The 26944-nt window shown below is 42.3% G+C and overlaps 1 protein-coding gene across 2 annotated transcripts in view; it reads left to right on the top strand.

The window, feature by feature from the left end:
- dip2ba (disco-interacting protein 2 homolog Ba) overlaps positions 1-25884 on the top strand; it is a 46688-nt gene extending 20804 nt beyond the window's left edge. The window contains exons 2-39 of one of the 2 annotated variants that reach the window (XM_037104586.1): positions 2008-2079; positions 3332-3487; positions 3953-4078; positions 4232-4468; positions 4561-4689; positions 5087-5098; positions 5472-5591; positions 7063-7260; positions 7572-7663; positions 7748-7858; positions 8105-8228; positions 8525-8634; positions 9428-9530; positions 9833-9897; positions 10006-10099; positions 10788-10907; positions 11026-11140; positions 11608-11747; positions 11886-12022; positions 12475-12555; positions 12675-12802; positions 13112-13226; positions 13411-13612; positions 13705-13817; positions 15847-15927; positions 16165-16288; positions 16377-16498; positions 17447-17558; positions 17971-18080; positions 19250-19380; positions 19485-19653; positions 19938-20108; positions 20302-20363; positions 20449-20506; positions 20600-20674; positions 20861-21035; positions 21421-21544; positions 21947-25884. In XM_037104586.1, the coding sequence (XP_036960481.1) occupies positions 2008-2079; positions 3332-3487; positions 3953-4078; positions 4232-4468; positions 4561-4689; positions 5087-5098; positions 5472-5591; positions 7063-7260; positions 7572-7663; positions 7748-7858; positions 8105-8228; positions 8525-8634; positions 9428-9530; positions 9833-9897; positions 10006-10099; positions 10788-10907; positions 11026-11140; positions 11608-11747; positions 11886-12022; positions 12475-12555; positions 12675-12802; positions 13112-13226; positions 13411-13612; positions 13705-13817; positions 15847-15927; positions 16165-16288; positions 16377-16498; positions 17447-17558; positions 17971-18080; positions 19250-19380; positions 19485-19653; positions 19938-20108; positions 20302-20363; positions 20449-20506; positions 20600-20674; positions 20861-21035; positions 21421-21544; positions 21947-22199 (4667 nt within the window). In that variant the 3' untranslated portion in view covers positions 22200-25884. The remainder of the gene's footprint in view (positions 1-2007; positions 2080-3331; positions 3488-3952; positions 4079-4231; positions 4469-4560; positions 4690-5086; positions 5099-5471; positions 5592-7062; positions 7261-7571; positions 7664-7747; positions 7859-8104; positions 8229-8524; positions 8635-9427; positions 9531-9832; positions 9898-10005; positions 10100-10787; positions 10908-11025; positions 11141-11607; positions 11748-11885; positions 12023-12474; positions 12556-12674; positions 12803-13111; positions 13227-13410; positions 13613-13704; positions 13818-15846; positions 15928-16164; positions 16289-16376; positions 16499-17446; positions 17559-17970; positions 18081-19249; positions 19381-19484; positions 19654-19937; positions 20109-20301; positions 20364-20448; positions 20507-20599; positions 20675-20860; positions 21036-21420; positions 21545-21946) is intronic. The other variant, XM_037104587.1, reaches the window with a different exon arrangement.
- Positions 25885-26944: the final 1060 nt, after the last annotated feature.

The raw sequence follows: 26944 nt of genomic DNA, 5'->3' as shown, positions 1-26944 counted from the left end.
GGAGACGATTTTTTGGCAGCGCACACACAGGGTGGGGTAATGCTCATATCCTGTCCCCTGACCTCAGATTACACACGCACATCCACACAGTCACTGAACTGTTTTGCTCACACTTGCACTCAAAACACCACATTCTTACTCTCCAAACATACAGCTTTTCCTCTGTTTTGAAGCAGCTGTCACAGTCACTCTTTCAACCCAGAGGCCCTCAGTGTCTCTCTGCCCGCTGCCAGCCACAGAGCCGGCATGGTTGTGCCAGTCCACGCCTGTTGTTATGCTCCCACACCAGTACAGACTCTCTTCTGTCCGTGTTAATGACCGCCCTCCCATGCTCCATCTTTCCATCCCTCCAATTCCTCCCTCCGGGCACGGCTCGGGCAACAGGACTAGCCTGGACAGAGCCCCGTCTCCAACAACAACGATGCTCCAGTTCACTACAATCAATTTGCTCCGGTTGTGGTGCTTGCATATCTGTCTATGAGTGTTGTTTTTTTAAAAAAAATATATAAACAAGGATAAGAGAAGGACACAGTCAAACAGAGAGTCTAAGGCACATTTGCTGCTGTGTTTTCAGTTCCAAGTTAGTACATTTCAGGCAAGTGTGTGCACCCAGGCATGAAGTCACAGCTGAATGTTGGCCACCCCATTTGAGCTTTTTTTTTTTACTCAGTGAATGACAAAGCGCTCAGCAGCACTCAATCACACACTCCCTCTCTTTTAAACTGTCTCTCTGGCTTTGTTTTGCACTGTTTTTTTCTCGCTGCAACTGTCTCCACTCCCTCCCGCTTCGCTTTTTTTCCCCTCATGATTTCACAGTGTTGTGAAACCTCAAGAGTTTTCTGCACAGGAAGGATCAGAAATCTGCAAAAATTCAACCCAGCCTGGTAATCTACATTCTCAATCCTGAGGGGAACTTCCTCTCTGATTCTGTTGTTTTTCCAGGCAAACGCCACACACCCGTGGGTAGTGACAAGAGTGTGAGAAAGTTTAAAGACACAACATGCCGAGTCGGAGTCACACATGGGACTCCCAGTGCTGGTCTATCCAGCCCACCTCCCTCCGATATGCTGTTGAACTTGCTCTCTCCTCATTTTCATTGTTGTTCCCTCTCTTGCTATGCATTTATCACCTTCCTGTTACCTTTTGATTTGAACCTTTTTACATCTCCTCTCTGTAGGTGACTTGTTGTCACCAGTCAGTGTGGAGGAGGTGTCGGGATTGAGGCTAAGCAGTCCTTTGGCACTTGACATAGCATACGGTGTTATCACTGGACACGGGAGGGGGAATGACTGAGAGGGTTTGCAGTCGTGGGATTGTTTGTGTGCATGAGGGAAGTGTGTATGTATGCTATTGAACCGAGCAGGGTGTGTCTTCATGCATGTTTGCTGCACTGTGTGTTTTTGGGGTTCCAGTTGAGTGGACTTTGTCCGGCATCCATTGCTCTCCAACAAACTCTGGAAGCGGTCGCGCCGGTCCAAGGCCAAATGAGGAAGGGAAGGGGTGGGGCTGGGTGTACAGTGGGAAAAGGGGAGGGTGGCGGGTGGAGGAGATAAATTGTTGAGTCCCATGTGAAACTTGCTCACATGGCTTCCTTCTTGCTCTGCTTACTATCCTGACTGCCCCCAATAGCCGTCAGTTTCACCATTGTTCTTTGCCTGGCAGTTATCTACTAGTTGCCTTAATCATATTTGGGTTTCGTCGCCCAGAACAGGCTCATCATGTTTGTTCACCGGGGGCTAATGTAAGGCCAAACAATGGTGTTATCTCCTTGCCTTAGCCGTAAATGGACTAAGCCGTCAACATGTGGAGTTCAGTAGATTTTGTTTAAAGAGGATTATTATTATGACTCAACCCCTATAAATGTGTCAGCTAAAGCAGAGGCTATGTGTTTGTGCATGTGGTTCAGAGGACTATCTGGTTTATGTGTGTTTGTGTGCGCAGTTGTGCAGTGTTTGTGTGGTAATTATGACTAACATAACAGTGTGGTGTCACTGTCCTCTCTCCTAGGTGACATCACGCAGAAGGGCTATGAGAAGAAGAAAGCCAAGCTGCTGGCCTCCTACATCCAACATTTGCCAAGTAAGACCAACTCTTCTTCTGCTCTTTGCTGTCTTTCTCTCTTTCCTATGTAATTTTCACATTATCTTTCAACATTGTTCATGGTGCGGTCACACTGCGATGCGGAAAGTAATGATGTCAGAAGTCATGACTGGAAGTTGCACCTCGTCGGTTGTTCTTCCTCTTCTGTGTAGAGAATTGCATACAGCAAAAAAACAGTTAAGAGTGTGATATTAAGTTCACCGAGTCTCCAGTGTGACTCTAATTCTCTTTGTCCAACTTGTCTAAGAGAATTTCTGGCTATTTGTGGCACTCTAGTGGCCATAATGGGAAGTGCAGATGATAACCAAGCGCTCGGTAACATCAAACAACTGCCCCACTGTAACAAATCCCCAGAATAACAAAACCACTGTGTGCCTCTGAGCTTGTGCAGTGGACTGTGAACACAATTGTCTAAAACCACTGTCAGTTTACAAGTGCACACAGAAGAAAGGAAGTTCCCAAGTTTCACTGTACTACTCTGAGCCAGTCACCTCTGCCCTCGTTGGTAAGCTGATCCGATCAGTTTTTTTTTCTCAGTCAGCTGACTCACACAAGGGTGTGGTGTCTCCTCAGGAAAAAATGCACCACATTAGCATCGGCATGAAAACGTCCTTCTTGATGTGTCACTGTAGCTTATTTAAAATGTGGAATATTTAACTTCCTTCCCTCTTGATTTAACCATGGTCTGTTTCATCTTGAGCACACAGGAGATTGAAAAGGACAGCAAAATTCTAAAACTCACTTGAATAAGTTCCATTTTTAATACTTGAATTAGATTCCAATGGTCGTTAGTGGATTCTGTTTTCCCTTGAGTTTATGGCACCTTGCCCTGGATGCCAAAGCAGCTACTGGGAAGCTTTAAATCTCATCCTGCTCCTGCAAACACTCCCTAAGTCCCTCTGAACCATCATCTCCTCAGAGACTCTGTTGCCCAGGCCCTCTGGGAGGAGAGGACAGCTGACTAAAAATACAATTTCTGAATCTAGCCTAGTTTCGTGTACTGCGTTAATGGTATAAGTTCCAACAGTCAAGTACATGTCCTTATTTCACTTTGCGCTCAGAGGCTCTGTAGTGAAGACTAAATTTAGAGAGCTTCTGGGAGGATCATATAATATTTATGCCTACATGTAGCTGTAATGGAATTATGTAAAAAAAACCTGTGCAAGTTCCCAAAAGCTCATGTTTGTATGTTATGTATCAATGTTGTGTTCTTATTGCTTTTTTTCTGCAGATGTGGATCTGTCTCTGCCAGATGTTCAGCTTTCCCCGGGCCACAGTGCCGACCCCAGCCCAAGTCCTGAGGTCCCGGGCCCCTCCACATCTTCAGCCTCCAAACACCACCGTGCACACCGTAGTGGAGGGGCCAGAGACGAGCGCTACAGATCAGGTAGAGTTGAAAAACACACAAACACACAGGTAGAAGTGCACTCACTAGAGTGCATTATCTCAAGCAATGCCCTTTTGTATTCACTTAATGAATTCAGCCACCAAAATATACCAGTTTTTTTTTTTCATCAAGATTCAATGCCTTATTCGCTGAGAAATAACCCAAAATATCCTAAAATGCCATATTTCACAATGTTAAAGAAAGTGAGATAACATTTCTGGATCTGTCTTTTTATCTGAATCTTCACCAAAAGTTAATGGAGTCTATTCAAGGCCAGAACCCATCCTCCATCTAAATTTCATGGAAATCTGTTCAGTAGATTTTGGGTAATCCTTCTGACAAACCAACCAACAAACTGATATCTTGATGGATGTAGTAACAAACCATAAAACACATCAAATAATTATGTCAATATCTGTCTTTCTGTCTCTCTGTCTCTCTTTGTCGCTCTTGCTGTTCATGTAGACATCCACACAGAGGCTGTGCAGGCAGCACTGGCCAAACACAAAGAAGAGAAGATGGCATTGCCCATGCCAACCAAGAGACGCTCAGCCTTTGTTCAGTCTCCCATAGACACCTGCACTCCTCCAGGTAAACGAGACTTCTCATACTCGGTGCCTCGCTGGTCACTGTCATTATAATGGGACCTGCTTAAAGGGGCCTTTTGATGAAACACAATTAGAGATGTGTTTTGGGCTTGATATTGTAAAACACATCTAAATATTATGATTTTTTTTCTTTCAGACACATCTTCTGCATCAGAGGATGAAGGCTCACTGCGCAGGAAGGCAGCTCTCAGTGCAGTGCTCGCCCAGAGCCTGCAGAGCCCAGATTACTGGATCAACCGTTCCGTCCAAAGCTCCTCCACGTCTTCATCTGCTTCCTCCACCCTTTCACATGGAGAGCCCAAGACCCAGCCACAGCCCCAGCTCCAACCTGCTGCTTCAGTGTTGGCTGACGTACTGGCCTTCACACGCATTGGTAGTCTTAACTGATGAATAGCACTAATATGAATACATACACTGATTTTTGGCTGTTGTTCTCATTCAAAGTCACTTTCTCTTCTCCTCCAGAAAACAGTGTCCCCCCAGATGTGACGTCCTCCACTCCCCAGGAGAGGGGATCCAGAGTGGACCTCCCCCCGGCAGTCAGGGGCATGAGCCGTGGGCAGAGCCGTTCCAGCATGCTGGATACAGCTGATGGTACACTCACCCTCAAAGAAGAACTGATGTTATTACATTTATATTTCAGGGTGTTCAACTCTTCTAACGTGGGGAGAGAAATCACAGTAGAGTTAATCATTTTCCTGAAATATGGTTGCTGTCATCTGGTTGTTGATCTTATTCAGATTTGGGAGGTTAAACCATTTGCATGTTCTAATCACAGCTGTTGTGTGACATTTTCTGTTTTGCATTGACTTAATGTGTTGACGAAGCTGATTGGAGAGCATTCAAATCAATAAGCAAATCTGAACCCCGGGAATCATCTCCAACATCATCCTCATTTCACTGTGTGGTGAATGCTGCTAATGACAGATATTTCTGTTCTTTCTTTTGGGTCCATTAATCCTGTCCCTGTCTTGCCTTTCATTTAAAAAAGGAAAAAGAAAAGGTAATATAAATCGAACCTGGGGAAGGGGAGGGATGCTGAAGACGCCCCGAATCAGCTTGCTTTCCAACCTGGAGTCTGTCTATCTGTCTCTATGTCCGTCTTGTGTCATAGGATTAGACATAGAGAACCTCTCCTAAAGGTCGTCCAATCTGTTGTCTCCTCGAGTACCGATTTCCCTTTTGAATCTTTCCTGCTGCTGATTCTGATCCTGACTGTGTGCTAGTGCGTAGGGTTCTGCCTCTGTGAGAATGTGTGATCAAGTAGAGATTTGTGTTAGGATAGAAATGCATGTGTGGGTGTGCGCTTGTGTTCTATTGCTTTTTGTTTACATACAGTATGTTTGTGACGGTTGCTGTCATTCGTGTTTGTGCAGGCGTGCCTGTCAGCAGCAGGGTGTCCACCAAGATCCAACAGCTGTTAAACACACTCAAGCGGCCGAAGAGACCACCACTCAGCGAATTCTTCGTTGATGACTCTGAGGAGATTGTAGAAGGTGGGCGAGAGTAATGTTCATTCTGTTTTTCCTTTTGACAGAATAAAGTGGGAAAACATTGAAATATATTGACATTTTCTTGTTTTTTTTAATTTCTGATAACTAGGACTGCAACAATTAGTCAATCTATTTGTCAATAAAAAGAAAATGAAAGGTCCAGTGTGCAGGATTTAGGTGACAGTAGGGGCAGAATTGTAATATGACACTCAAAACGATGTTTTCATTGGTGTATAGTCACCGTTGTGTTCTCTTTCCCTAAGTTTTAGCCTTTCATATCTACAGAAGGAGCAGGTCCTCTGCCATGAAGTCTGCATATATGACACCACCATGTTTCTTCAGTATCCCAGAACAGACTAACACAGGCTCTAGATAGGGCCTTTCTCATCTTTCACGCTTAAAGGGGAGCAATGTAGGGAAGGCTGAGGTTAGGGGTGTTCAGTTATATGAAATCTACACTTACACCACTAGACGCTCAGGATGTAATAATACACAGAAGTCGAGGTTTGTACTGCAGTTTTGGGGTCACAGTATGGTATGAGTTTAGTAAAAAAATTCCTAATGTGGAGGGAGAAGTTTCTTTTCATTTATTTTTATCAGATGGTAGTGCACGTCACAGTTTATTCTACCTAGTTCCACCTGAGATTATTGGTACAGCTTGCAGTGCATTAAGCAGTAAACATAGAACATACACTCCTGCATAGGTAATGTATTTATGCAGGGCTGATAAAAACAAACTAAAAGAAATATAGGCCCTGTCTGCTTTCACATCTAGAGACAGCCTTGATAAGTTGTTAGACTGCTGTTTTTGCGCCTCGCCTCAGTGACTGACACATCTGGGTGATGCTGTCTAATATGTGTGAACATGTTTGACATGTTTCCATTCATACAGCTGTTGAACATCGCAGACACACTGTCTTCAGCTAATCCACCACTCACACTCCCACGCAGCTGATTTAAAAGAAGCACGTTGCTGTTGTGTCTTGGGTTTGGGTCGAATACATGAACCGTTACACCTTTAACAGATGCAACTAAATCCCCAACATGATGGACCTTTTGACAAGTGTTAAATTGTGTCTGTTATTTTTCAAGCAGAAATGTTGAATATTTGCTGGTTCCAGCTTCTTAAATGAAAGGATTTACTGCTTTTCTTTGCCATGTATAATTGGACAAAAGAAGCAATTTGAGGAGGTCACTTTTGGCTCTGGGAAAATATCATGAGCATTTGACTTTTTTTGCTTTTTTGCTTTGCTTTTTATAGACTAAACGGTTACTCGTGAACATAATTGGCAGATTAATGAATAATGAAAATAATTGTTAGTTGCAGCCCTACTGAAGACAAATTTACTCATTGTCTGTGTTGTTAGTTACCTTCATTGTTAACAAATAGATATCACTTGTGTTGCCTACAGTTTTGTTACACCATTATTCATCTACAGCTTCCCCTATCATCTTATTAACTTTTGTTGTCCAGTGCCCCAGCCTGACCCCAACACCCCAAAGCCAGAGGGACGTCAAATCATCCCGGTGAAAGGGGAGCCCCTTGGTGTCGTCAGTAACTGGCCTCCTGCCCTGCAGGCTGCCCTGGCCCGCTGGGGGGCCACCCAGGCCAAGAGCCCTGCCCTCACGGCTCTGGATATCACGGGCAAACCTCTCTACACACTTACATATGGTGAGCAGCATTTAAAGGCATAGAAATGTCATGATAAACATGGATCATAATCCACAAACTATTTTGTTCACAGTTTGTGAAGTTCATGCCATTTTGTCTACCAAATGTAAATGTGAGACATATCTCTTACGTATGAGCTGGCTCAACTGAATAGACATTTGTTGGCTTGAGCAGACTAACACCTACATGTCCTCTGGTGTGGAGCTATAGTGGGTTGTGGAGTTCATCTCTCCTGGATCAGTTATACAACATAAATACATGGACTGCAAACAGGACATTTTAATATCATTGTTCGCTTTTCTTCTTTACAGGTAAACTGTGGAGTCGCAGTCTGAAGCTGGCCTATACACTGCTGAATAAACTGGGCACCAAGACAGAACCTGTCCTACAGCCTGGAGATCGTGTAAGAGTCTTCTCAGTCAGTCCTCATATAGTATGTAAAATATGAAGGAACACATTAAGGAAAATTTGTTTTTCTGTTTCTTAGGTGGCGCTGGTGTATCCAAACAGTGACCCAGGCATGTTCTGGGTGGCTTTTTATGGCTGCCTTTTAGCTGAGGTCATCCCTGTGCCCATTGAGGTACCACTGTCACGACAGGTAATGCTGTTGCAATGTATTTTGTACTATTGCCACGTATGGTCCTCTAATCAGCGCTGCCTATATGGTGTATACTGTCTGTATAATGCCTAATTGCTCATATGGTCTATGGAAAATATGGATTTGTTTTGATCAACACATTGACAGCTGGAGTGTACTGTATGTGTAGTTTTTAATTGTAACAGTTTTGTATACCCGCCTCTCCTTGTGTGTCAGAAGTCTTTTGACCCTTGTCTCTGTTTATAGGACGCAGGCAGTCAGCAGATCGGCTTCCTATTGGGCAGCTGTGGCGTTAGTCTGGCACTGACCAGTGAGGTGTGTCTCAAAGGGCTGCCCAAGACGCCAAATGGAGAGATCATCCAGTTCAAAGGTCAGTCAGCCCAAACGCTGCAAAGCCTGCATCTTTGCCTCAGTCTCTTTGGGAGCCATTAGATCAACTCATTAAAAAATACACAGTGTGTTGTTCATGGGCCAATTTATGTTCTGTGGTCACGCTGCTTGTAAAGTATTGGCTGTTCACCTTCGACCTTGAATCCTGGAGGTTGGGAGGTGAACATTGTCAATTCAGTGCAGCTCCAAATTAGTGTGCACTTGCACTGTTTTTCCTTTTTGTCAGCTAAAATACGTCTATATGTTTCTCTGTGGTGTCGTGATTATGTTTACCAGGGTGGCCAAGGATGAAATGGGTAGTGACGGACACCAAGTACCTGACCAAACCATCCAAAGACTGGCAGCCTCACATCCCCACCGCCAACACAGACACCGCCTACATAGAGGTGAATAAATAATATGATTGATTTTGCTAATCTTATATAGATTCCATAAAGCTATATTTCTTGTTTATGGTGCACTTTTTTCATTTATCCTCTGAAATCCTCGAGGAGAGCTCATCTTTCCCAAATTCTTGAGGCACAGTGTGACTGAGCCTTTGCTGTCAATGCCCCAGAGCTGTGAAACATCGTCCAATAGCAAATTAAAAGTTATTTTTTAAAACTGGCAATAGACAAGTATTTGCTTGAACTTATTATGAAGTAAATGTTAACTGTGCAGTGTAATGGCAATAGAAAAATGACACTGTACGCATTTAGATTGGTTTGCTATAAGCCTTGCTTTCACTATACAGTTCTTTCTGCCACCCTGTCCAAAATCTCCAGGTAAACTGATATCTTGATTTATGGTACAGCCATATCTACTTTCACGTCTCCATTACAAACTAAATAAATGAATACACTCACAATTTTTCTCCTCATATTTTCTTTTACTCCTTCCTCCACCCGACACTAACTGTTGATTTAGCTACTTAATTGCACAAAACAATACTCAAACCTTTTTATTACTCTTCATAAAATTGTGACAATTTCACTTGCTTCACATGCTTTCATATTTCTGAAGTGGTGTTGATGGCTTCATGGAGATTTGGAAACATATGCTGTGTGTCCTGCGTTATTGGTAGTTGGTAGTACATAGCAGTCGTCTGTTGTCACAATTATTGGTTTGTTTTCAGGTAACCTGTTCTCTCATTTAACTTTGTCGATGTCTGTATTTGTGTATTTGTCTTTTCCACCAAAGTACAAAGCCAGTAAGGAGGGGACGGTGATGGGAGTTGCTGTGTCCAAGATCTCCATGCTGACCCACTGCCAGGCCCTGTCGCAGGCCTGTGGCTACTGTGAAGGTCAGAGCTCAGCACCTTATGTAACTCTAGCTTTCTTTGTTGGTTCTTCAGCTTTTAAAACCGAGCATTAAAAGTTATCTTCACAAGTTGAACTGTGTTCAGCTCTCGAGCCCGTCAGCAGGAATTTTCACCGTCTGCTTTTTCATAATTATTTTCACCCTCTACTGCTCAAAGAGAGGCACCTCAGAGAATACGCACTCTAATGGACCAAAAAATGACATTTGGGGTGTTACTCAAATTATACATCTTTTACATAGTTAGCATCCCTCTTTGCTTATGTGTTTTTGCGTTTTCTGTCTTAGGGGAGACACTGGTCAATGTGTTGGACTGCAAGAAGGATATGGGCATGTGGCATGGCGTCTTAACGGTGGGATTGAATGCAGCAATTTGTACTGTATATCCTGAATAATTGGTCTTTTTAACTTCGATATGTAGCACAATGTGTGACTTTGACCATATGTGTATTTTTTTCCAGAGTGTCATGAACAGAATCCACACCATCACAGTGCCATATGCTGTCATGAAAGCATGTCCCATGTCGTGGGTGCAGAGGGTCCACATTCACAAAGGTTCAGCCAATGTCCAATCTTACTTTCGATCCATATTTGTATAGATTTATTTGAATGTTGACAAATATATTTGAACAGGTAGAAACCATAGACTGTTTACAAAGATAAACAATATGTCTCCACTTCCTCCTACTGTACAAAACTGAAGCCAACATATCTTAGAGATGAGGGCTACCATCTTGTGCTAGTGATGTAATTTGGAGGCAGAATCTGCCAGTAGTGATTGGGTCCCATATCAAGGTCCTGCCCATACAACCACCCAGCTTAATTGCAAGCAGGGCTCAGCTTGCCATCATAACCTCCAACACCCACTCTATAATATATTATTATGATTTTATAGGATCAAGTACATGTATCAGAAAAATGAAGATGACAGAAACCATCTTTGGGAAAAATCTTAGGGCTCATGACTGCAGCACGCCACCAGGGGGCATTGGAGATATTTTGGCTTCATTTTTAGGGAGCTGTTATGTCGTCCATCTTTATAAACCATCAATGGCAAAAATATGTATCATTAAAAGATTTTATTTCAAATGATAAATGTAGACAGATGATGATACCTACAGAACCACAGAGATGAATAATTTAAATGAAGGTGAAACCATACAGCAATAACAAAACACATGCAAAATTGATAAAACACACTGTTAATACACCATATATAACATATTTCCTTATCCTCTGATAGCACGTGTTGCCTTGGTAAAGTGCCGTGACCTCCACTGGGCCATGATGGCCCACAAGGACCAGAGAGACACCAACCTGTCCTCCATACGTATGCTCATTGTGGCTGATGGAGCAAACCCATGTGAGTCACTTCACCTGCACAAACATGCCCTCTTTCCAAAAAGAACGACCGTGTACAGACATGTTTTTGACTGTTTCTACCCTGTTTTGGTAATGCTTTTGTCCATGTTTGTCATCAGGGTCCGTGTCGTCGTGTGATGCCTTCCTGAATGTGTTCCAGTCTCACGGTCTGAAGCCAGAGGTGATCTGTCCATGTGCCACCTCCCCTGAGGCCCTGACTGTGGCCATACGCAGGTACCTTATCTGTGCACTCACATGCTCAGTGAATAGACTGGAGAGCTCATTATGAGCGTGCTGCAAACTCACTATTAGGTCATTCAAATGTAGTGTCTTTTGTGTTTTTTTTAATGATATTTAACAACTTGACCATGTACCTGACTTGTAGGAAAGAGGAAATATGAAGGAAATAAGGGGAACAGAGAACGATAAAGAGACTTGGGTTTTGACATGATTTATTATTATTTTTAATTTCACATCTCTTTCTAAGTACTTCTCTTGATTCTAGTTATGTTTGGGCTGAAATATTTTGAGTACTTTGAGAGTAAAGCAACATGAAAACAAAACTAAACCAAACCGTGAGAATGTTTGCAGTCTTTTTCAAGATAAAGACATTGAAAGCACCACACCGTAAAAACTGAGACTTGTTTTGTGTATCAGCAGACTTCGACAATGTATCACCTCTCTTTCTGCCTTCTCTGCAGGCCTGGTGCTCGAGGTGCTCCACTTCCAGCCAGGGCCATCCTGTCCATGGGTGGGCTGAGCCACGGGGTGATCAGGGTGAACACGGAGGACAAAAACTCTGCTCTCACTGTTCAGGATGTGGGCCACATCATGCCTGGAGGTTAGCCACTACAACTGACCTTAATTTCGACTGTAGAAGTACCGCAGCTGCCACATTTTCTTGACATCTCACCTTTACCAAAATTCACTTATATAAACATATATAATGTTAACGTCATGTCATGTTTGTGTGTTTCAGCTCTAATGTGCATTGTCAAACCTGACGGGTCTCCTCAGCTGTGCAAGACAGATGAAATAGGGGAGATTGTGATCAACTCTCGGGCTGGAGGCACCATGTACTACGGCCTGCCAGGTGTCACCAAGAACACATTTGAGGTCTGTCAATGCCCCATGTTCAAGAATCAGCTACATGCAAATACACAATACCTAACCCCCTAACCCTAACCCTAATAAAATTTAAGAAAAACCGTTGAACAGAACCTGCAGTCCTGACCAGCATGTCCCCTGCCTCATGTCAAGTGTGTGCTGAAATCGGTTCCAGAACTCCTCGACCCCGCTAGGATTAGCTAGTTTAGAAAATGGATGAATGGGAGAGAAGTAATGTTTAAAATGATCCACTAGATGGAGCCACACTCAAACTCATAGGAACCTGTTCTTTAGTCTCTAAGTGTGTTTTTGCCCCCACATAATAGCCTCAAGCTAAGCTGTAACTGCAGTATCACAGTTGTTTTTGGTACTTACTGATACTTTTAAATATAATGCATGGGTGAGATTTACTGTACTGTGTATATCTGAGCTTCATCTTTGATTTCTCTGCTTGTCTGTAGGTTATCCCCGTCAACCAAGCAGGAGCACCCATAGGTGAAATTCCTTTCACTCGAACTGGTCTGCTTGGATTTGTGGGACCGGTAAGCCACAAATACATGTACAAAAAGAAAAAAACTGTTCGCTTCCTGAAAATTGACTAAAGAAATACAGCTGGTGAGTGTTGTGTTTCCCATGCTGAGTGTTCCTGTCTCCTCCACAGGGCAGTCTGGTGTTTGTTGTGGGGAAGATCGAGGGGCTGCTGATGGTGAGCGGGCGCCGCCACAACGCCGACGACCTGGTGGCCACAGCGCTGGCAGTGGAGCCTGTCAAAACAGTTTACAGGGGGAGGTGAGACACCAGTGTCCTTTAACAGGGTGCACGGATGGCAACTCCACTCAGTTTCATTTATACTCAGTTTCATTTATATAGCACTTCACATACAGCACAGTCGATCGAAGTGCACCACAAAAGAAGAATTTGAGCAATACATGTGTCCATATACACAATTATGAATTGGTGATAATTTATTGGAAAATAATAAAGCCTCTTGTATATGCCTCAGAACTGAACAATCCCCTATATTATCATATTCTGCGGCCTCTCCTTGTGTGTTGGTTCGGAGTGTGTGAGTGCTCATTTCTGTTCTCATCCATTTAGGATCGCTGTGTTCTCGGTGACAGTGTTTTATGATGAGAGGATAGTGATTGTGGCAGAGCAGAGGCCTGATGCCAGTGAGGAGGACAGCTTCCAGTGGATGAGTCGAGTACTGCAGGTAACATTTGTTTCTTTCTTATGATGGTATTTATTTGGGCTAATTCTTGTTAGGTCATAGATCCTTCTTGTTATGTTATCAGGCCTGTTTCAGTGACTCAACAACACTTCACTTCATGATAATAATAAAATACTGTGTTCATATTTTATTAATCTAATTAATCACATGACACCTTTCTCCCCAGGCCATTGACAGTATCCACCAGGTCGGCCTGTACTGCCTCGCGCTCGTCCCTGCCAACACCCTTCCTAAGACGCCCCTTGGAGGGATCCACATCTGTGAAACCAAGCAGAACTTTTTGGAGGGAAACTTGCACCCCTGTAATATCCTCATGTGCCCGCACACCTGTGTTACCAACCTGCCAAAGCCTCGGCAGAAACAGCCAGGTAGGATACCTCAGACCAGATCTACTGATGCGTAAGGAATTTTCATTTATGCTGTCTGCATCATGACTCTGATTTGTCTGTGATCTCCTCAGTGGATGTTGGTCCTGCTTCGATGCTGGTCGGCAACTTGGTGGCAGGGAAACGGATCGCTCAGGCTATAGGCAGAGAGCTGGGTGTGGTGGAGGACCAGGACCTGATCCGAAAGGTAAAGTTTGCCACACAGACCTTGAACCACACAATGAACCTAAATTGAAATCAGAAACTTAATAACAGACCACTTTGCAATAAATTTATATCACTGTAAATTATTTTTGCTGTTGACTGGACAGTGAGACAAAAGTGAGACAGCATTTGAAGTATTTAAACAACCACTTGATTAAGAATGACACAGAAATGGCTGACTATAATTTTTTTTTTCATTTTTACTGCTCTGATTGTGTTTGAAGTTGCAGATGACCGTGGAAAATTGATACTGATGTCTCCTCTGAAATCTCTTGTTGTTGTTCTGCCTTTACTGTGCTTGGGGTTGGGCTTTAGCTCTGTATGTGGCCCACCATGATGGTAAGGCTCTAGTCGGGCCCCCACCCTGTTTTTGCTTCTGCTGCTTCCGTCAGTCAGATGTGCTTTTGCAGCCGTGATACCCTGATGGCCACCAGCAACAGCTTTGGCTGGACGCACAGAGATGACTGTCCAGGCTGGCTCCTTGGCCAGCAGGGGTCCACACACTTAATGCAGTGATGAATTATAACTGAAGTCAATATAGTCCCATAACAGGCTCTTGGTGCCATCACCTTTTAAGATGGGAGTTGGCCAACAGCCCACTAGCTTTGCCAAACCAAATAGGTCTACATTAAAGATTAGGTTAACCTTAAAATGAAAACTCATTATCTACTCACCCCCATGTTGATAGAAAGTCTAGTGAAATTTTGTTGTCCGCAAAACATTTCTCGAGTGTCACAATAACATTTAAATAGTTTTAAAACTTAAAACAACTGGACGAACCAAAAAAAAAAAATGGCTCCATACATAATCTGACATAATCCAAGTCCAGAAATCCCTTGTTGATATAAAAAGTCATTATTCACATACTTTTTAAGACAAAATCTTCACTGTAGCTGCTAAGTTAATAGTGTTAGCATGCACTGCATCTAACCCTTATCTCTCGTTGTCTAAGAAGGTAATGCAGACTTTGAGCTCTTCATTATAAAGCTGTCTCCCAGCACATGTGACCATTATAGACTGTATAATCACACATTGTGATGCATTATGCTCATATTTTCTAATAACCTCAGAAAGAATTAAGATCATTTTGGTGTGCACCTCTGCTCGCTCTGTCACTGTGATGCTCCCTGGTGTAGCATGGCTTGATGAGTGGTCAGATCAGCCGGTCTGCATGATGTGACTCCTCCTGATTCCTTTCTTTTGACTGACTGAGAGAGAGAGTGTGGCACAATGACTCTGGCCAGTGATTTTAATACGGCCAGCTATGTGACACTGCTATGTATTTGTTTTTTCAGAGAGCTTCATGGTGTAAAGTTAATTTAGTTGTTACTTTATGTGTTGCCTAATGTTCACTTGGCTTCTGCCTTAAAAGAGTATCTTTGCTTTTCGCATCTCGTCTTTTTCAGTCCTGTGCACTGGTCAGTTCCTCAGATTATTGACATAAAGAGGCAAACAAATCATTCCATATTTCTCATGTATTTAATCAAGAAAAAAAGCCCTGTAGATTGTCCCCTTGCTTAAGAAACACAATCCTGAGGCACTGATATGTCGTCAAAGCTTCACAATATCGTCATGACCCTTTTTTTGAATGGTCCATTGCTTGTTAGTATTTGACGGTGGCTCCAATTTGCCTCCTACCAGGTGCAGATGGTCCCAGCATGACCCTGCGCTTGGCAGAAAAAAAATATTCTCTGGACACTCCTACTCTCCTGTCGTGTGCTTGTGTGTCTCTGTGTGAGAGGTCAACAGCATCGCAGAATGTCTTTTAAAATGTTTTCTGGTCTTTATTCCACACAAAGTCTGTTTGAGAGGAACAAATATGTCTGTTGTCACTGAGAGGACCTTTTATTTTTGACTGTTGGATGGTATATGAAGTGTCTTTCTATCTGTTGATCATTTTTAAATGGATTATTATTTGCCACAGATGCAGTTTTGTGTATTTGAAAAGTGCAATACATGCACTGATTCAGTCGACCATTAATGCTTATGTCATGACACACTCTCTCCAACAGCACCAGTTCTTGTCGGAAGCTCTCCAATTTAGAGCTCAAACAGACCCAGATCATGTCCTATATGTGCTGCTCAATGCCAAGGTATGTCACACACACACACACACACACACACACACACACACACACACACACACACACACACACACACACACACTCTCTCTCTCTCTCTCTCTCATACTTTAAATCTAAGAAATGAGATATCAGAGAAACATTTACAGAAGATAACATAGTTGCCTTTCCTCTCTTGTGGTTCGATGCTACTTGTGATCCATTTGGTTGGGTATAAGTTCAGCTGTGCGTCCTCTTTTTTCACTGTAGGGGGTGGCAGTGTGCACAGCCACTTGTGCTCAGCTGCACAAGAGAGCTGAGAAAATCACAGCTACTCTGATGGAGAGAGGAGGCCTCAACACAGGAGACAATGTGGTGCTGCTTTACCCCCCAGGTAAACTCACAAACACACACACCCTTAGCCATCGAAGACAATCTTACTTAAATTGACTTACTTACATTTGTGGCTGTTATTTCTGCAGGTATCGACCTGATAGCTGCCTTTTACGGCTGCCTGTATGCGGGGGTCATCCCTGTGACAGTGAGGCCACCCCACCCACAGAACCTGGCTGCTACTCTCCCCACGGTCCGCATGATCATCGATGTGAGTGCACACTCAAGCTTTACCAGGCATATTAGCCTAATTAATGTAAACAATTATTCAAGTAGAACAAGTAGTGTACAGACCATCTTCTTCTAATCCATCTTACACTTTTTTTTAAAAGGGTCAGTACACCTAAAACTGCAAACACTGACTCCTCGCAATGCATTCTAAAAAAAACCATTGTCTTAACAAACTAATTTTGCTTCATTACATATTTCATTTTTCAGTGAATCACTGAGGTTGCTTGGTATTTGGTTCAGAAAATGTAGACGTTTGAAATTGAAATGTGAAGGAAAAGATTAAAGTATCCTGAATGAAAATAAAAACCACATGAGCAAAACAAAGAATAAAATGTGAAGAAATGTATAGGTGCTGTGCACAAGTCTCATTATAGTAGGGGAGGCCCTGCTGGTGATTCTGGCATCTTTTTGGTGAAATTCCCTTATTAACAAACGTGCATGTAAACACAAGATAGGTGATCAATAAGGTAAGATGTGTAGGAAATTTCTGACGTTATTATTGTGATGGACCTACCAAAAACAACGTTAATCACCAAACATTATCTTAGCTTTCATTTTGCAATATTATATCACTTTCAAGCACCAAAATATGTCAAATACATCAAAAGGAATTGGCACCTTAATTTAACATTTTACTCACCACTTGATCGATCTGTTGTAATTGATGAGGTTCCCTAAAGCAAATAACTGAATCCCACCCAGACTCGGTGAAGTAGTACTGCTCCTGACCCCTATTACTGATTTCCCTCGAGGGAAGCAAATAAAATTGAATTTTAGAACTTCAGGGATCAATAAAGTACTACGATAAAGAAATGCCTTTTCATTTGAGTAACACTGAAGATGGAGGATTTTTACCACCTGTCATTATCAAAGCATGGTCGTTTGTGACCTTGAGTGAACTTGTTCATATGTGTGCTGTGCATTACAGGTGAGCAAAGCAGCCTGCATCCTCACTACTCAGCCTCTCATGAGGATCCTCAGGTCCAGGGAGGCTGCTGCCAGCGTCAACGTCAAGACATGGCCCACCATCATCGATACAGGTAAAGCTGCTTCAAGGCATTATCATTGTCATATGGCGCTGTGTACCCTCTGAGGGCACACCAAAACCCGAGGCCAAAAAATGTGTTCTTCTTCTGCCCACAAGTCGTCCTATATGCTCTTCGCCTTAAAGCTCTTCTGTAGTTTGAAAAATATTTTGTGCAAACATTCAGCCGTTTCTAACACTGGTGCAGAGTAGTGCTGCAAATAATGTAGGTGTGATAAGTTGAAGATAACTTCTTAAATGTGCACTGAAACAGCACTTTTACTTCTGGGATGATCCCATCCTCCCACTCAACAAAAATGCTGAACAATTATCAGGTTGCAACTTATTTCCAAAAGCAAACAATAACACAAACAGTAAGACAGCAAAGCATGTGAAAATAACCCAGATTCTCTCCCTTCTTCCTCCAGATGATCTCCCCAGAAAGCGGCCTCCGCACATTTATAAGCCCCCTACAGCTGAGATGCTGGCCTACCTGGACTTCAGTGTGTCCACCACAGGCATGTTGACTGGAGTCAAGGTAAGTTACCCCGAATTTCCACTGGATACGTGTCCGCTGCGTTACGGCTCCAATCTGGTTTTGCTCCGCCGTCCGGCCACCCCAACCACTTGCGTTTTGAGTCTGCCATGGCGCAGTACGGTAGACAGCTGGTGTCGCGAGGCCGAGTAGTTCCCGCAATGATCACATGATCACTTGAGACAGCAGTTATAGGTCTGTGTTATAAAAACAAAAACAGGAAGTGTTCCCGACTGAAGGATTAGCAGAAGAGCTTGTGTCTGTCTCTTTTTATAGATTTGTGCGCTGGTGTCAACATGGTGTGTTTTGAAAAGTAACCGGATGTTATATTGTTATTTAGGTTTTTGACTTCCTGTCTGCTCAGTGCTAAATTCAGCTGAATTGCTGCGTCGTTCTCTGGCATCTGCCAGATATAGAAGTCCTCCAGATACGCAGCGTAGCGGACCTGGTGGAGATTAACACATAGACTAAAGTGAAACCTATCGGCTTCGCTGGCGTCGCGGAGACGCAACACAGCGGACACGTATCCAGTGGAAATTAGAGGTTATTCTCTCAAATCATGCACATTATGCTGCAACATGAAGCAAGCAGTTTGTTTCATTAAAAATGTCATTTTAGCCAGAGCAACATACAATCTGCTGAACCTCTGACTTTAACTGAGAGGAATGAGGCTGCACTCACATCAGTCTGTAGATATAGTCTGTAATATACTCTGTGCTCACCTGTAATTTTAGTTTAAGATGAGTATGATTGAGCATGATTCTACTTTCAGAGCCAATCATGGCATGCATATGCAACTTAAAGAAGTGTGAAGCAGGAGACACCTTGAGTCTGGCAATCAAGCTTTTGAAACATTTGCATGAAACATGAAAACATTAGATTTTTACATTTTAATGAGGGATAAGAAAAAGTCATTTGAAACACTTAATTGAACACTTAAATCAACAACTACTTATTGAATACAATATGTGAATGAACATGAAGGTGGCAAAAGAATGTAATGTAAAAGAGAAGTGATAAACAAACATTGTCCTCACTGTAATAATCCGGATATAATGTGTGGGTGATAAATCTGACGTCTGCACGAGACATAAATATTATTTATCAACAAAGTCATTTAATTCTTTTTCTGTCACGGTTTGATGACAGTGTTTATGTCTGTTTCCTGTCAGATGTCTCATGCTGCAGTCAGTACTCTGTGCCGCTCCATTAAGCTGCAGTGTGAGCTCTACTCCTCTCGCCAAATAGCCATCTGCCTGGACCCGTACTGTGGCCTGGGCTTCGTCCTGTGGTGCCTCTCCAGGTAACATACTGCCCACACACAGACTGAGAATCACACTTCATTCGACATGCTGTTCCTGTAAATGTGGCATTGTTGCTGTAACGAGTGTGTGTTTCTTGGCCCAGTGTTTACTCAGGTCACCAGTCCATCCTTATCCCTCCCCTGGAGCTGGAGAGCTCGCTGCCTCTGTGGCTGAGCACGCTCAGTCAGTATAAGATCAGAGACACCTTCTGCTCCTACTCTGTGATGGAGCTCTGCACCAAAGGCCTGGGCACCCAGACAGAGATGCTGAAGGTCAGAATCGCACTCCAAAACACCCAAAATAAATGATTTCTATTGCTAAAATAATATCAAAACAACACTAAACAAACAAGAGATTCAAGTATGTGGACAATTTTAAAGTCATAAATCTGCTTCTTGTGATTCAGTCCAGCTCAGTATCTCTGCATCTTCTGTTGGCTTAGAAAAGCACTTTAGATAAAAAAAAGACCAGTAATGCTGAGTTCATGTCTGTGTCGAGCTCAGACTGCACCACACTGTTAAAAGTATGAATAATCTTTTGCCGTGTGTGTCTCCAGGCGCGGGGTCTGAATCTGTCGTGTGTGCGGAGCTGTGTGGTGATCGCAGAGGAGCGTCCTCGCCTCGCTCTCACGCAGTCCTTCTCCAAGCTCTTCAAAGATCTCGGCCTGTCGCCACGCGCCGTCAGCACCGCCTTTGGCTCCAGGGTCAACCTGGCCATCTGCCTGCAGGTGAGTCGCAAACACTGCAAACCAGTTAATTGTGCTTACTTTTACTATCCCTAATTAATTTTATTCTTATGTCTTGGATACATGCTTTACTGGATTATAATAACCTAGTGACCTTCTGAAAAGGCCTCAAAGCTTCAGGTGCAGTTGAATTTCTCACATTTCAGGGTGTTTATTTTCCTCTCTGTGTTCTCAGGGCACTGCTGGTCCAGACCCCTCCACTGTCTACGTTGACATGAAGTCTCTGCGCCATGACAGGTAAGGCTGAGTGCTACGCTTGTCACATGATCTGGTCAGATCGAACAGAATGATTTACAGACAGGCTTCTATCCGTTTCCTCTAGGGTGAGGTTGGTAGAACGAGGAGCGCCACAGAGTCTTCCACTCATGGAGTCAGGCACCGTAAGTATTGATTATTGACTAAAAAGACTGCCCACAGAACCAGAGGTAATAGAAGTGGTTGTATGAACTCTCTCCGAATGTTTTCCTCTTAAGATCCTTCCTGGAGTGAGGGTCATCATCGTTAACCCAGAGACCAGAGGCCCGCTGGGAGATTCACATCTTGGGGAGGTGAGGAGGCAGAAATTCTGCAGCACATTAAGTGGTTTAACAAAAGGGAAGTGAAGACAGCTATCCAACACTAAAAAAGCAAAAAGACGAAACAGAAACTTGATGGCTGAGACTTTAGAGGTCCCACAAATGCAAGAAAGGAAATACTCAAGGCCTTTTTCACCAGTTTGTTGTGTCTTTTATCAGATCTGGGTAAGCAGCGCTCACAGTGCCAGTGGCTACTACACCATCTACGGGGAGGAGAGCCTCCAGGCGGATCATTTTAACACCAGACTCAGCTTTGGGGAACCCCACACTCTGTGGGCCAGGACGGGCTACCTGGGCTTCATCAAGAGGACTGAGTTACTAGATGCAAGCGGAGGTGAGGGGACGTTGAATAAAGTTGACATTATAACAGTGCCTTTCTGTCCTTTTTTGGACATCTTTTTTTGAGGGAGGGCGATAGTGATGACATATGCTGTCCTGATATGTATAACTGTATATTGTGAAATTAAGGCAGCACAATTAATAATAATCGATTTTTGTTAAATATGTGACAGATAAGATTTGTAATTTCGTACTTTATTGCTGACAGATCTTGTTCTCCGGATGTAAGAAAACACATTCCTTTGATACAGACCACAACAAATGGCAATTAAAGAGGGGTGGAAACTAGACAAAAGCCTCCCAGTAAAATTGTGTTTGACATCTTAAGTCTGCAGTTATAACAATATATAATATAACACTTTTGTTTATTTCTGCCACAGATCGTCATGATGCTCTGTTTGTGGTTGGCTCCCTCGACGAAACGTTGGAGTTGAGGGGATTACGCTACCACCCCATCGACATCGAGACGTCTGTGTCGCGAGCACACCGCAGCATCGCAGAAAGGTGAGCCTCTTCAATTAGTGCACTTTATTATCATGATATTCTGTTTTTTTTTTTTATTTAATTTACACACTCACTGGTAAGGGCTGCCAGTTTACAGACAACTCTTTTCTACCAACATGGCACTGGTTCTGTTCATGTTGGTGCTAGTGTTGTGACAATACTGGATTTTTTTCAACTTGGATACAACACCTTGAAGAATCTTGATGTTTTATTCCAAGGGTGAAAATCTACAGAACATCGAAGCCATAACATTTTAGATGACAAGGGTTCTCCTCAAAATTGGTTCAAAAAACTGGTTCCAAGAGTCTTGAGCAGAGCCATTTAACTAACCAGAACTAGTTTGTTGGAAAAGGCCGACAGTAACACAGAAAACATCTGACTGAACTCGTTCTTGCTCCTTAGTGCCGTATTCACATGGACCAACCTGCTGGTGGTGGTGGCGGAGCTGAGTGGCTCGGAGCAGGAGGCCTTGGACCTGGTGCCCCTCGTCACCAACGTGGTCCTGGAGGAGCACCACCTCATCGTGGGCGTGGTGGTCATCGTGGACCCCGGCGTGATTCCCATCAACTCCAGGGGGGAGAAGCAGAGGATGCACCTGCGAGACTCCTTCCTGGCAGACCAACTGGACCCCATCTACGTGGCCTACAACATGTGATCGCCCCCATCGGCCAACTGATGAAAATGCAGAAAACTGAGCCAGGCTCTGAGATGGGGGAGAAGGTTGGGGGGGTGCATTCAGTAGCAACCCCGGTGTCAAGCCTCAGACACACATTCAAAAACACCAAACAATGTGGGAATGCGAGTACAGCACCAGTACTGTAATGACAACGTGCTTCCCTCTCAGAAACTACTTTGCTTCCACCTTCTCAATCGCTGCAGTCCAGGTTCACATAGATTTCTACTGAGGAGGAAGGATCATTTCTCTCCTCATTAAAAAGTAGATCCATCTGTCAACTGCAGGAAATATCATCCTCTCCGTGCATCCCACTTCTCCCTCATATCTCCACTTCATGTTTTAAAAAAACATTTTTAATTACATACTGCTATCAAAGACCCCCCTTCCATTCCTGAGTTTTTACCATCATCCTCATGTGCTTGTTTTTCTGTTTTGTTTTTTTTTTTAACCCCCCCCCCTCCATTCTTGAAGGCAGGGTGGCGCACTGGAACTGCTGAGAGGAGCTGGAACTTTCCCCTCTTGCACTTTAAGTCCTCGCACCTGAGTCCACTTCCTGTCTCACCTGCCTGAGGGGGCAAAATCCGCATCAGTATTAAAAAGTGCCACCAGCAAGTGCAGCCCAGATATATAACCTTTGTACCAGGTGCACCGTGGCTTCCACCTCCCATCATGCTCTGTTTTTTGCCGGCAGACATGCTGTCGATGCTACAAAATGTCACTTGAATTAATTGTTGGTGTGGGAAAAGAAAGACTGGCTTCATAAATGTACAAACCTGGAGAGTAAAAAGGATCTTTGATCTGCAGAAGCACAGATTTAGATTTCACTTTGAGTAGGAGTCAGTCCATTAGATAGTTCTCATGATTGTGAAGTACTAAGAAATCTTTTTAAAAGCACCAGTTTTTTATAAGAGTTGAGGCGATACCTGGTGTTTAGGTGTTCATGTTACTTTGAGTGCAGACAGTGTCGACATGCCAGAACCAAAAGAAAAACTGTAAGGAGGTAAAGCATTTCCAGACTCCTGAAAAACTCTTCTTATCATCTGGATGTAAAAAAAAATACTTTCTACTGCGTGATACATTGTTTTCTTAACCCGTACCCCAAGTTCTGATTGTATTTTCTATATGAGTGAGCTGGAAGTGACATATTTCTGTACTTTTATTTTGTAAAACACAAGTGAAATATTGTATGAAAATACAAAATATTTAGAAGAGAGAAAGAAAGAGAGAATCTGTTATTTATTGTCCAGTAGAAAGTATATTTGTTTCATCCACATGGTTAAATGAGTCTGAGGATTCTCGCAATTCCAGGTTTTCATATCAGAAAATCAGACAGCGAGTGCTGTGAAGCCAATGCATCAGCACAGACTTGGTTGAAGAGAGCTTGACATCAGTTGACAAAAGCTCAACTCAAGGTCAGCTTAACTGCTTGTTCTAGATGAGGATGCACGATAAAATATGTGCATTATCGGTACCTGCCAATCAAAGGCTTTAAAAGGAAAAGCCTTTATCAGTTTGAATTGATAAGCACATTTTAAGGGGTAATTTAATTTTTTTTTTTTTTTTTTACCTTGGCCGGCATATCAGTTTTTACTTCCTACTATCTGTGTCAGCCCCCAAAATCAAGTATATCTTTATAATTATAACAGTTTTTCCGTTTTACTTTCTCAGAAAAAAATATAAAAATGATGTTGTGATTATTATTGGGGTCTGATGAGGACTGCGTGACAAAACTGAGAACTCCAGAACAAGCCAGAAGGTGGACCTTGAGTTGAGATTTATGTTTTTCTTTTGAGTACCGGTAGGTGTTTGCAGAGTTTGACGGGACATCGTTGAACAGTTTGAACTAAAGTGAGCAGCTGTGTTGTTTCCCTTAAAGCGAAGAGCATCTTTCAGCATCAAAGTAAATAAAATAAAAGTAGATCATCAGAAGGCAAGTCGGTGCCTTTTTACTACACCATGGTGACATTAAGGATCATGGACTGTTGAGTTTCTAAAAACAAAGATATCAAGAATGAGGACAGAACTTTGCCTTACTAAACCTGTGGAACTTCACTAGTTTTTATGCTTAATCCCTCATTTCTAGCTGTACTTTTACTGTAATTAAAGATCTTTACCACCATTTTTCACTCGTGGAATCAGAAGCTGGTATTTTTTTGGGGGGGTGGGGGTCTTGCCCTTTTTTTGCGGTCATGCCTTTCTCATTTCATCGTTACCATTCAAACCAATTATTTCTGAATGTCTGTAACACTGAAAAAAAAACAAACAATTAAATTAGGAATGAGCAACAATCAGTAACCAACCCGTGATGGCAGAATCCTCCTTTAAAAAAGAAGGCAGTGATTAATGAGGGTGAGGATGTTGTCTGTATACTGTATTTTAGAGGTCAAATACTGTATTCCTGGTGTTAATGTGTACATGGATATGAACTTTGTTGATAAAAAAAAACTTGACTGATCTTTTCATACTTGACAGCATTTTTCTGCATTGTTAATTTATCAGATTGCAAAAGAGGGAAAAAAAAGGTTTCAAATTATTTTGGCAAGAACAATGTGCACTTTCCCAATATCATTTTGTGTGTGTATGTGTGTGTCCTTGAGCGAGTGCGTGAGCGAGTGTGTGCGAGTCCAGTGATATTTGGCTTTTCTGGTGCAACAAGGTTTGTCTTTTGTAGGAAAATGATCCCAGAATATTGAACCATTTTTTTTTTTATTTCTTCTTTCTTTCTTTTTTTTTAATGTCGCCTCCACTGTATTTTAATTGGAATCAGATTTTATAGGGGTCTCATCAAATATTTTCCAGATGTTCTCTTAAAAAATTCTGCAAACGGCTGGTTTGATTTCAATGCAGCTTGTCATACTGTACAGTCCAACAACACATCAATAAACCACTTTTCATTCAGTGATGTACACTGAGGACATGTATGCAGCCAGTATCTGGGGCAGGTTACAGTTACACATGAATAACAAAGTGAAGCTTCTGAGCTACTGTGTGATATTTGCTTTGTTGCTACTGTTTCACTCCAACGACAAGTTTTAATAAAGTTTTATAATTTCATGTTGGCCTTCAAGCCTTTTCAGTAGACATTGGTGCTATTCAATAAGGGAAAGTTGACAGACTTTTGTCCTCCAATGTCAAAACAAAGAAGGTTTCTTCCTTGTGGATGCCCTTATTAATGTGTGAAAATAAGTCTTTCTTCTTCCATGCCAACACTTTCCAAGATCACTGCTCAGTTCTGAAATTGTCTTTCACCTCCAGTTTTCATCTTCTCTGAGATCTGATGAAACACTTTCCCAACATGGACGGTGCAACTCCACATATCCACCGTTTATATTTTGATATTTATTTCAGTTTTCCAAGCTGTCGTGTTGTCAGGAATGACATTCATTTCAAACCTCCAAAGTTATTCGAAGCACAAATTGTAAAATGTACATGTGAGGTTAATGAAATTAGGATCTTTCACACAAATAAAAAAAAAAAAACTCAAGGGCCCACAATGTATACCTCAACGACTGTCTGTTCACTATGCATTGTCGAGCTGCAGCAAAGACATTCTGAACTAGTCAATGGTGCGATAACTTCTAACAACATGTCTTACTTGACAAAAACACTGTCACACTGTCATTGGATGTGTTTCATGTCAAATAAAAGAAATCCTTTGTCAGAATATCTTGTTCACTTTTTTTTCTTGCTTTCCCTCCAAGTGTTTCTGGAAGCTTCAGCCATCAGCTGCCGCATTAATAAATAAATAACACTGTCCTTCCACCAGGTGTCACTCTTAACTGCTTCAACCGAAAACAGGAGCCCTGCTCCCTCTGTCACATGTCACAGCCCAGTTTCTGACCTGATATCAAGGCCTCCCAAATATTCACATTTTAAACTTCATTTTCACTTCAACTTTTATTATGAACTTATTTTAGGAAATTATGAGAATCAGCATGAGCATTGCATGTATGCACACATATCCATATATTGTGTATAGTATTGTTTTATTTTGAGTCTGTAATTTTTTAAAGCACATTTAGATTCTTGCATTGCTACTTTTTAAACAGAATTTCCCCACACATTCTGCATAACAATTAACAATTATAATTATGCAAACGTTGCTGCTGTGTTTTAAATATCTGAATGTACTTTTTCAGGCACTCTTGGTTTGCATTCATTTCTGTATGATATCAAAGTCTGAAAACTTGTGTCGTATATCAAGTTACATTATTACTTCAAGTGTGCTAAAAAAAAGCTAAAAACACAAAGCAACTGTCCTGATAAACACCTGCCAAAGAGAATTGTTACAAACTCCCAAAGGTTATTGTAAATAACAGCTTATCAATAATGCACAATGTATTAGTAAATGATTCATTGGCCATTGATTAAACCAACAACATTTCTGGTGAAATGAGAACCTGTTAGCTGAAAATATTGATTCTTGCATGACTGGTTCAAGCTTGGTAAAATCTAATTCTTTCACTGAGTTTGAAGGTTTTTGTGCAACATTTAGGTTCATTCATAAGATTTGTTGATGATATGCATGTTTACCAGAGCAGATGTGATTAAACTCCGAACTATAAAGTGCCATAAACATTGGTTCAATATATTAAAATCTCTACAACATTAACCATGCGGGTGTAAAAAGCAACAATTCACATGTTTTGTTAGTCAAACTTCTTAATTATTACTTTCTGAAGTCATAAACCCAGCGGAACTGTTTCATCAGGACTGCTGTGTGT

The sequence above is a fragment of the Acanthopagrus latus genome, chromosome 7 (genome assembly GCF_904848185.1).
Source record: "Acanthopagrus latus isolate v.2019 chromosome 7, fAcaLat1.1, whole genome shotgun sequence".
In the NCBI taxonomy this organism is placed as follows: Eukaryota; Metazoa; Chordata; class Actinopteri; order Spariformes; family Sparidae; genus Acanthopagrus; species Acanthopagrus latus.
Note: the sequence above shows the minus strand (reverse complement) of the source record. Positions and strands in the feature narration are given on the sequence as shown.